Genomic DNA, 11358 nt, shown 5'->3' on the forward strand with positions numbered 1-11358 from the left:
ATTAAACCCAACAGCCACAGAACCTGCAACGTACAACTGAAGTGATGACATAATGAACCATGACTGAGATCATGGCAAAGACAACTGTAGCATTGTTGCTGCCCATCCAACAGCAATTATGAAGATGCCATTTATAATAGCCAATTTCAGGTTGGTGAAATATGAAAAAATGTGCTTGTCAGAATGGCCACAACACAACATTTGAATATCATGCCCAGCCACAATCTCTCTCCTTTTGCCTATGTATTTGGATTGTACATGCTGATTGTTGCCTCTGTCAGCTTAGATAATTAAAGATAACTTAAATGTGATTCCTGATTCTGTCAATGGTTTGAAATAAGTATTATACCTTCTCCATGTCCCTATGTCTGAATTTATCAAATGTTCAGGATGGACATTTCCCAAAAGGAAACATTTCTTGTACCTGTCACTAGTGTTGAGGAATGTTTGGGGTACTCCTAGTAGGAACTGTTCCCTTGGAAATGAGATCTTAGATATCACCGTTAGGGCAAACAATGTCTGGGAAGCTGCTGAGTGGTCCATGATGTGGACAAAGGAGAGAGCAGGACAGGGAAGTGAGAGAGAGAAAGACTGAGAAGAGAGAAGCAATGAGACAGCAGCAACCAGGAAGGCAGGAAGATGTGGAAAAGGGGAGAAAACTACAGCTGATAGAGATTGGTCAAGGCCTCAGAGGGCCTCCGTGAACTGCTCCCACTTTGGCTATAAAGCACAAAATAATGCACTTGAAGGATTCTTGTGAGCTTCTTCTACAAAATGGGATGATGTTAATTATGGCAATCGTGATGATCTACATCTACCTCCTTGTGTTATCATGAAGATTTGTGCAGATGATACATACAAGGTCTTTATCTCAGCACCCAGAGGGTAAGTGCTTAAGAAATGCAGCAGGCATTTGCTCCCGCTGTTTCTGCTCCTGGGTTAACAATCAAGATGGTACATGCTGAAGCCTTTTCTCGTCCTTTGAGTCGGAATGAAGTTGTTGGTTTAATTTTCCGTTTGACAGTATTTGGTGCAGTGACATACTTTACTATCAAATGGATGGTAGATGCAATTGATCCAACCAGGAAGCAAAAATTAGAAGCTCAGAAACAGGTCACTTGGAGTGATATAGCAGGTTTAGATGATGTCATTACGGATCTGAAAGACACAGTCATCTTACCTATCAAAAAGAAACATTTGCTTGAGAATTCCAGGCTTCTGCAGCCTCCAAAAGGTGTTCTTCTCTATGGGCCTCCAGGCTGTGGTAAAACGTTGATTGCCAAGGCCACTGCCAAAGAAGCAGGCTGTCGATTTATTAACCTTCAGCCTTCGACACTGACCGACAAGTGGTATGGAGAATCTCAAAAATTGGCTGCTGCTGTCTTCTCCCTTGCCATAAAACTACAACCATCCATCATCTTTACAGATGAAATAGACTCCTTTCTACGAAACTGTTCAAGTTCTGACCATGAAGCTACAGCCATGATGAAAGCTCAGTTTATGAGTCTCTGGGATGGATTGGATACTGATCACAGCTGCCAGGTCATAGTAATGGGAGCTACCAATCGTCCTCAGGACCTTGACTCTGCTATAATGAGAAGAACGCCTACAAGATTTCACATCAACAAGCCTGCTTTAAAACAGAGAGAAGCAACCTGAAACTCATCTTGAAAAATGAAAATGTGGATAGGCATGTAGACCTGCTAGAAGTGGCCCAGGAAACTGATGGCTTTTCAGGAAGTGACCTAAAAGAGATGTGTCGAGATGCTGCCCTCCTCTGTGTTAGAGAATATGTTAATTCTACATCAGAAGAAAGCCATGATGAAGATGAAATTCGGCCTGTTCAACAGCAGGACCTGCATCGGGCAATTGAAAAGATGAAGAAATCAAAGGATGCAGCATTTCAGAATGTTTTAACACATGTTTGTTTAGATTAAGAGTAAAGATCATTTGTACAGTTCAGAGATCTAGTTTGGTGTGTCCTCTTATCAGTCAGTGGAAATAGAATGGAAAGAGTGCTGTTTAAACCATGAAGGAGCTCAGTGTTTATGGTTTTATACTCTGAATTCTAAGTTATTGAGATATAGTTGTTATGTAAGTGGTATTACTGTTTGTCAAAAATCACGAGGAGGAACAGTTGAATCCAGCCTGAAAGTGGGTGCCTGTGTTTGACCTCTTTAGCCATATATTGTACAGCCTTATAGAATCTAAGCTGGTCTTAAAGCCATAAATGATTCATTGGGTCATTAGTGAGAAACAGGGATGTGGTTAGGTGCTGTTTCCTAGACATGTGAGTATGTGTTTGTGTGTGTGCGTGTATGTGTGTGTATATTGAATGTATATATCCACACATTTTATATTGACATTCTGTAGATATGTTTGAATACAGAAACATTTTTTACTCCAACTACTGAATCCAGGAGTACCAAATAATATATAGTAAAACTAAGATTTAAGGTTGTGTCAAAAAGGCACAGTGATTCAGCCATTTCCATTTGTCATTTCTTTCAACCTTTTTTAAGTTGAGTATTTTTCTTTCTGGAGTTGATTAGTTGGATCCTCCACATCTTGCATATATACACGGGCTCAATTATTATGTTTGTCAGGATAATCAAATAAAAATACTAGTTCATGGTCAGCATTGAATGGTTGTTAGGCAGTCATGTGCTCAACACTGATTTCACCTCTTTCTGTAAGTATACTGAGTATAAACTTTTTAAGTTTAAATTGATTTACATGAAAGTGGATTAAAAGACTTTTCAAAAGAAAAGGTTTCAAAAACCTCAGTACCTTTTAATACATGTACATTTCTTTCCTTTCTTCATTTAATGTACATACGTCTGTTGTAACTATGTTTCTTAAATATTATTTTAAGGTTATGTGTTCTTTAATTATGGTCAAATATAATTTGGTCAACAAAAATGAAATAATAGTTTAAAACAAGTAGTTGTTACTAAGTGTGCTAAAAATACTCATTTTGTAATTAATTTTAGTTTTCTTAGTATATTATAAATTGTGCCCTGGTCAAGTACAAATGTACACATCAAAATGCCCATATTGTATCTATCTGTAGTCATTTAATGTGAATTATATGTGAATTTTTTTTTCAATATTTTACTAACCAGAATTCTGTTATAGGCACCTAAACACGCAGCATGAGGAAAACGCCACAACACAATCTTGGGGTGCTTTCTAAATCATCAGATTAAATTGTGCTTCATGTTTTTGCTTTTACTGTATTTATTTTAAAACTCTCAATCTTTTTTCATGTCATACTGGGTTAATTTATCCGATAATGTCTCTCACAGCAATCTACTAGATCGTTTATTCTTCGGTTGTATTTTGAATGGTGGGGTAGAAGTTTCAGTTGAACACTGGATAACAAAAAGCAAGTTATGGAAGATTGTGAAGAGGATGGAAAAATTGAATACAAGATACCAAAAATGAAAAAAAGTGTCCCATTTTTAATAACTATATTATACGATTATTTTATAAATGTGTAATAAAGGGGTCCCTCTTTAAAAAAAAAAGAAATGCAGCAAATATTAAAATTCTACACAGGTGGTAATATAGATTGTAAATAACAAACCTTGCTTGATAAAAATCCAGACAATAATCTGGCTATTTTTTTTTTGTTTTTAGCACACATCAATGACCAGTTTTCAAAACAGATTATCATCAGGTAAATGTAATTGAAGCAAATAGAGTGACATGTAAGACACCTTGGAATCATGCAGAGTCCCAGGAAATCTGCTGGGACCATGCTTCGCTATAGGCAGTAAAGCCTTTTGGGCAGGAGTTTATGTACTGCCTGGGTTCAAATCCTGGCTCTGCCATTCACCAGTTTTATGGCCATGGGTGAGTTACCTAACCTCTCTGAGCCTTGAGCTTCAGTTTCTCATCTGTGAAAGGGAAATAGTGATAGTGTCCATTACATAGAGTTGTTGTGAAAGCTTAATATGGTTAGGTAGGCAAAAACTTAAATAGGTCTGGGCACACAACAGTCAGTACGGTAGTTCTCCTTATCCATGGTTTCAGTTACCAACTGTGAAAATAGTTGGAAGTGGCTGTGTCTTTCCATGACTGTAGCTCCTGTCTGATCCCTGCCCCCCACCCTACACCTGACTCCTCAAGGCTCTAGCACTCACTGGATTCTAGCTCAGACCTAGGTATGTTAATGATTTCTGAGAACTAAAAATAAAATCCTAAGCCCTGCAACTGACTGAATGGACTCCCTCTTGGCTAAGGGGACCCCAGAGAAACCTAAAAAACTGAGTTGCTGGCCATGACAGGATGGGAGGTCATACACACCTTACTACCCCTTCCCTTTTGCAGTTTAGACACAACTACTAGCATTAATGCTAAAACAGAGATCATACCATTGACAGTACAGGCTCTCTGTGGCAACAAGATACCAAAATAGGACCTAAGGCTGTGCCAGGCAAGGGTTAAATCATACAAGTAAAGAACTACACTAAAAGAATAAACTGTGTTCTACCTGCCACAAGGCTTTTCTTTTTCTCTATCAGCTAAACAAGTACTGGTCTTGAGACAGGCAATATTGAAGCAGTTGCAGCTCACCCACCACCAGATGCTGACCTCCACCTACTGTTCCACAAGTCATCACTATAGCTTTGATTGGACAAGAGACTGATTTCTGTAACTTACTCCTAATTAAAGACCATTGACCATGGACTGGCTCTGGCTGGTTTTACAGAGGCTGCACACTTAAGTCCCTTTGTATTCCTGCTTCACCTTTTGACATATAGGGCCTAATTGTAATACAGTTAATGTTAAGTCTCCACCCCAAGATGAACACAGGTCTTATGTAACATACATGTTTATTCAGTATGCATGTGTTAAGATTCCCCTCTCATGAATATTCATGGAGCATCCTATAACCTGTTGAATATTTATACTTGGCCAACCCGCTCAGTAAAAATTCCTATCTTACCCCTTCCTCCTTGAAAGTGCCTGCTAAAGGTCTTTGTGGGAGACTATGCTTCCTGGCCTGTCAGGATGGCCACCTTGCAGCCTATAACCCTGTATAAGGCAGGATAATCACTTGAGCCCAGGAGTTTAAGGCTCCAGTGATCTATGATCATACCCCTGCACTCCAACCTAGGCGACAGAGCAGGATCTCATCTCAAAAGAAAAAGAAAGAAAGAAAAGAAAGAAAGAAAGAAAGAAAGAAAGAAAGAAAGAAAGAAGAAAGAAAGAAAAGAAGAAAGAAAGAAAGAAAGAAAGAAAGAAAGAATCTTTTCCAAATTTAGAGGTCTCATGATTAGCTATTTCTAGTCTTTGGGTGCATCAGCATCCCCTCTTTTTGATCTTTTAATCCTTTCCATTTTATTATTATTATTATTTTTGAGACAGGGTCTCGCTTTGTTGCCCAGGCTGGAGTGTAGTGGTGTGATCTCTGCTCAATGCAGCCTTGATCTCCTGGGCTTAAGTGATCCTCCCACCTAGGCCTCCCAAGCAACAGGGACTTCAGGTGCACACCACAAGACCTAGCTAATTTTGTTTATTTTTGTAGAGATGGGGTCTCACTTTGCTGCTCAGGCTAGTTTGAACACCTAGGCTCAAATGATCCTTCCACCTCAGCCTCCCAAAGTGCTGAGACTTACAGGTGTGAGCTACTGTGACTGACAATACTTTACATTTTAGTAAACGTCTTTCTAAAACTACCCAAGGTCATTTGCTGTTTTTGTTGAACCCCTAGAAGCCTTCTCTGCCAAGACTTGGGTTTTGCAATGTTGCTGCTGCTACAGTTGTTGGTGTTGAGATTGATGTGTCATGATGAAGGAGTTCCTTGAATTTTGGAGGGGATAGACCTTGGGTGTTCTTTGAGCAAAATTGCTTTATAAAAGATCTTTTGAGTCTGTCTTCATAGCTATGGGATAGTAGATGACTGGGCAAAGAATCCCTGTGGCTGGCTGCAGAAGGTTGCAAAAATGGCCATACTTGTTCATTCCTTGCTGTATGCATCTGTCTTGCAATGTGACTTTGCAGCTCCTCCCGTTGAGAAGGGAGTCTATTTGTACGCCCCCTGAATCTGGCTTTTTTACTTGCTTTACTAGTAGAAGGTAGTAGAAGAGAAGGTAGGTCAATTCTGGGACTGCGCTTCAAGAGGGCTTGCATGTTTCTGCTTGTTTTCTTTGAACTCCTGCCTCTACTGTGAAAATAATCCAGAGTACCCTGCTGGGGGACCACAGCCAACTAGTCCCAGTTGAGGCCCATACCTGTGAGAAAGCCCAGACAAGACCAACACAGCCAATTTGCAGCTGCAGACATAGGGGGGCAGCCAGCTGAGACCAGTAGAATCGCCAGCTGAGCCTAGCCTAAAGTTCTGACTCACAGAATTGCAAGCTAAAGAAATTGTTTTAGATTAATGTGTCACAGAGCTATGCACAATTGTTATTCTGTCTGTTGGGTGGCCTAGGCTATAACCCCCATTTCCTGGTGACTCAGAGATATCTTCCAAGGGCATGTGGGTAGGTGGGCATTTTGGTCATGCCAGGCTGTTCATACTCCCCTATTGCTAACTTCATTTCTCAAGAGAGGGAACAAAGAAAAACTCCTTTGTTACTGAGCCTGATAAGGGCAAGAGGAAAGAAGCAAAGCAGTTACTTCTGCCTTCCATGTCAATCTCTCAGCTGAGAGCCGAAATTAGTGGTTTGCCACCTACCACTCCGCTCAGCACCGCTTCCCCTGTCCTGACTCCCCTGTTTTTCTATGGAAACAGCTGCTCCCTGCTTCTGGTATGTCTGTATTTCAAAGCTAATCCTGTTTCACAAAGGCAGACTCCAGAAGCAAAGAATTCTTGTGTCTTGACTGTTCAGCTGGCTTCTGAGCCATTCAGGAAGCAGTGGGAACCTGCCTGCGTAGTGCTCTAAATGGGAAATTAGCAAACACAATATGATAAATTACCCCGAATTGGAAGGATTAATGTAAAGATGTAAGATGGACGGGAGCAAAAACTGTAATCAGGAACAATGGCGGGCGATGAATGGAGGGAAATGAGAACGCCCTGGCGGCACCCAAAGCCTCATCTCAACGTTCCTTCCCACTCCATTCTTCTCCTCCAGCCTGGAAGCCGATTTTGTTTGCCAAACCCTTGCCATTGGCTTCCTTGCACCATGTCCCCAGCCACAGGGTGGGGTGAGCACGTCTGTGCCCTGCACGCTGGGCTGCCCAGACTCATGTGTTTCTCAGTAAAAAGATAGTGCAAATGCAGGCTGACCCCTCACTGGCCTCACTTCCTTCCTGCGGACTTGACTGCTCTTGGATTCCATGTCCTGGATCTACAGGATATTTTTTTTTTTTTTTTTTTTGAGATGGAGTCTTGCTCTGTCACCCAGGTTGGAGTGTAATGGAACGATCTCGGCTCACTGCAACCTCCGCCTCCCGGGTTCAAGCGATTCTCCTGCCTCAGCCTCCCAAGCAGCTGGGATTACAGATGCCTGCCACCATGCCCAACTAATTTTTGTATTTTTAGTAGAGATGGGGTTTCACCATGTTGGCCAGGCTGGTCTCCCACTCCTGACCTCGTGATCCGCCCACGTCGGCCCCCCAAAGTGCTGGGATTACAGGCATGACCCACTGCCCTTGGCCTCTACAGGGTATTCTTAGTGTGGATTCAAGGGTAGGGGAATAACTTAGGTTAGTGTTTCTCAGCCCTTATCGTCTATTAAACTGGTGACTGGCGAACTTGTTTTTAACCTTAACCCTAAGAGAGGAATAGGGGCATCTACAACCAGAAAGCAGTGGAATTGGAAACCAGACTGTGAGGAGTTATCTTTTTGGTGAGTTCCTGTATTTGCGGAGTCCTGAATTGAATGACTTTACAAAGACAGAATTAGATTCCCAAGAGGCAATTACTGATATGCTAGTAGTAACTTTGAGGGGAGGCCTGGAAACCTGGAGGTTTGTCTGACTGACTTTGGGATGACCATCTGACTTTGCTCTCATGACTCAAATGAGCAATCAAGGGGTTTGTAAACACGTAAGGCTTTTGATGTATGCTCAAACTGTTCTCCAGAAAGGTTGACTTGACATCTAGGCATGTGTGAGAGTGCTTTGACCCATCTCTTCATCAGCACCAGGAATTGTCATGGAAATGGTAGGTGAAAAATATGCCATATTAATTTGTGCTGCTTTATTACCAGAGAGAGAGAGAATAAATATGCTTAATTTGATATTTGTATTTCTTTTGTAAATTGCTCAAATTATTTGTTTTTTTTCCTTTGAAGTTTTACAAATTGATTTTTGAAAGTTCATTATGTATGAGCTATTATTTTTATACTTCAGGCCACATCTAATTGGCATTGCCACATTTCTTAGTCCAATATAATAGGAAACTCTGGTTAGGTGAATTACATCTAGTTATTAAGTTTATCAAGCAGTTGTCTTTCCTATATGGCACACTTTTTTTTTCTAGATTGAATTTTGCTTTTAAGTTTGAGTGGATAAGTGTGTTTTTGACATTCAGAAAACTTAAATTTATTATAATGAGATCAATCTTTTCTTTCAAAGTTTCCTCCTTTTAGTGCATAGAAAAAGCTTCTCCAACCTAGATTACATGGGTCTCTACTAATTCTATTGTCATTTTATCTCTTACATCTAACTCATTCAGGCATCCAAAATTTATTTTTGGGTTCACTGTAAGGTAGAGACCTAACTTACTTTTAGAAAATGGTATTTAGATGCCTTGATGGGCATCTAAATATGCCACAGTTCAAAGCCTCCTGGGTAGACGTCAGGAAGAGGCTGTCCCCATGCATGGCTGGCATCTTGAATGAAATTAAACTCTGTGTGGCATGGAGGCAGAGCATACCCTGGGCTAGGGGCCAGATGGATATTCAGCTATTCACTGACAACATGCTGCCTTCCTAGACCATTTCCCCAGACCAAGACCTCAGGAAAAACTCCAGGCAGGATGGTCATACATTTACCATCCAGCCAGGACACTTTTGAGAGTGAAAAGGACATCATTTATAATTACACAAGGACTACAGGCATAAACTGGGGTTTTCCGCAGGCCAGCTGGAATATTTTGTTATCCCACCCTACAGAAGACTGACTCTCTCTCTTCTAAGGTCTGAGGATTGACATCTCTCTGTGCAGGGAAAGTTGCCTCTTGGCAGCTCGTATTACTAGAGACCAGCTTCTGGGTGAGCAAAAGTTGACTAGCCAGATCCTTGGACAAATAGTATGTCTCTTTCCAGAGAGGAAACAGGAACAGGAAAGAAGTGAAGAGAAATCTACATGTTTCCATTAGGATGTGCATTATTCCTGAGAGAAGGAGGGACTGAAAACACGTTGCCTTTGGAAGGGATGCTGTTGGGCATCAGTTACATAGGAGATTGATGGGCATTTTAATGGACAATTTGCATATCCATGGATCTCTGCTAGTTCTGAGAACAGTAATTAATTTCCTGGAACAAGAATGACTTCATTTTCTAGGAAGAGGATGGTCTGAATGGTTTTCTGAAGAAACATGACAGTCACAAAGATCTTCCTGTCTCTCCTCTCTCCCCTTTTCAGTGCCAGAGCACAGCAGCCCCAAGTGTAGATACGGGATTGGCTCTTGAAGGAAATTCAAACAATATCACAGTCTGTTGCTGACCTTCAGGCTTGAGGAGCAACATGCCTATTTTACTTGCTCTGCAGAAAGTTTGCTACCAATTGCTTGGATGTGTCATGGTGTCCCCACTCCTTCATGAGGGGAAGAAGTGGTGGCGATAACTTATCACCATGACTGGGGTATCTTGAAAACAGAATCATGCTCTGGGAACAGGTTCCTGCTTTGAAAGCAAATCACTTCATCAGGAGATACTTAAAAGACACCTTTCTGTGACAAATCATCACAGCCTTAGTGACTAAAAGCAACACCTTATAGACTTCCTTTATAGACCCTATGATTACATCTGAATCCACCAGATAATCCAAGATAATCTCCCCATCTGTGTTAGTTCATTCTTGCATTGTTATAAAGGAGTACTTGAGACTGGGTAATTTATAAAGAAAAGAGGTTTAATTGGCTCATAGTTCTGCAGGCTGTATAAGAAGGACGGCACTGGAATCTGCTCAGCTTCTGGGGAGGCCTCAGGGAGCTTTCAATAATGGCAGAAGGCAAAGCGGGGCTCTTACTCACATGGGGAGAGTAAGAGCAAGAGAGAGAGTGGAGGAGGTGCCGCACTCTTTAAACAACCAGATTTCATGAGAACTCATTATCATAAGGACAGCACGGAACCATGACCCAAACACCTCCTTCCAGGCCCCACTTCCAACATTGGGGATTACAATTCAACATGAGATTTAGAGGGGACAACATCCAAACCATATCACCATCTCAGGGCCCTTAACTTAATCACACCTGCAAAGTCCCTTTCCCATGGAAGGTAACATTCACAGGTTCCAGGGATTAAAATATGGACATACTGGGAGTTCAGCCTACCACTGGGTCACTTGAGATGCCTTTCAGAAAATGAATTCTAAATTCAATCAAGGCCAATGGCTCCACACAAAACACCTCTGTCAGGACAGGGGTGACATCTTTGATTTTGACAGCAAATCCCCCAAGCAGTGTTCCTCACCGGCTTCTAAAATGCCAAGCACTTTCAAATGCCAAGGGACATATTGATGGAGGTGGAGGGCATGTACACGGCAGATGGCATCATGGTGTGACATGTTTGAAAGAATGTTTCCAAAAGCAAACTCCAAAATATCACACCAGCTACAGATCATGGGGAGGCAGTGGAAAAATGAAACACAGTGTCATAGAAGGGAACCAGATGGAGGCTCACAGAGCTAAGGAGGGTGAGGGTTGAGGGAGACTTGCCGCTTCTTGCAGGAGACAGACAGTGGGGTTTTCAGAGGTGCTGAGTGGTTGTTTCTTTCCTCTAGCTTAGAGCACCAGAGTATCTTCTTGCATTTCATCACTTGCTCCACTGTCTGTAAATATGTAGGAGGTTTTGTATAAATCATATAGGTGAGAATTTCACAGTAGCCTCTGTTTAGTTTACAGTTAGCAGAATAGAGGAAGACAGCAGGCTGAGTCCTATGCCACCGATGCTTGCAGGCTCAGGGGATGACCAAGGAGGAGGGACAGGGCAGATGTCTGCCTTAATGGAGAGAACCTGGAAGGCCTGATATTTCAGAACAAGACAAGAAATTCCAAACCCTGCCTGGACAGAAAAAATAAGAGATGTGGTTTGGATAGGAAGTAAGTCTCCAAGACCTTGGACATTAAGGCTCAATGTGGTGCCCAAAAGAAGGAAATACCAGAAAAACTGGCCCCCAACCCCATATGTGGCACCTTTTGATCATGCAGGTGGACCCATAGTCATTCAATAT

At 41.7% G+C, this 11358-nt stretch overlaps 1 protein-coding gene across 1 annotated transcript; it reads left to right on the forward strand.

Moving 5' to 3' along the window:
• The first annotated feature begins 914 nt into the window (after positions 1 to 914).
• Positions 915 to 1962, forward strand: LOC126929872 (outer mitochondrial transmembrane helix translocase-like). The gene is given in 2 exon segments (XM_050746553.1): positions 915 to 1651; positions 1654 to 1962. Coding segments are annotated over 2 exon segments (984 nt in total). The 5' UTR covers positions 915 to 951; the 3' UTR covers positions 1938 to 1962.
• The last annotated feature ends 9396 nt before the right edge of the window (positions 1963 to 11358 follow it).

Source organism: Macaca thibetana, chromosome 10 (assembly GCF_024542745.1).
Source record: "Macaca thibetana thibetana isolate TM-01 chromosome 10, ASM2454274v1, whole genome shotgun sequence".
NCBI classification, from domain to species: Eukaryota; Metazoa; Chordata; class Mammalia; order Primates; family Cercopithecidae; genus Macaca; species Macaca thibetana.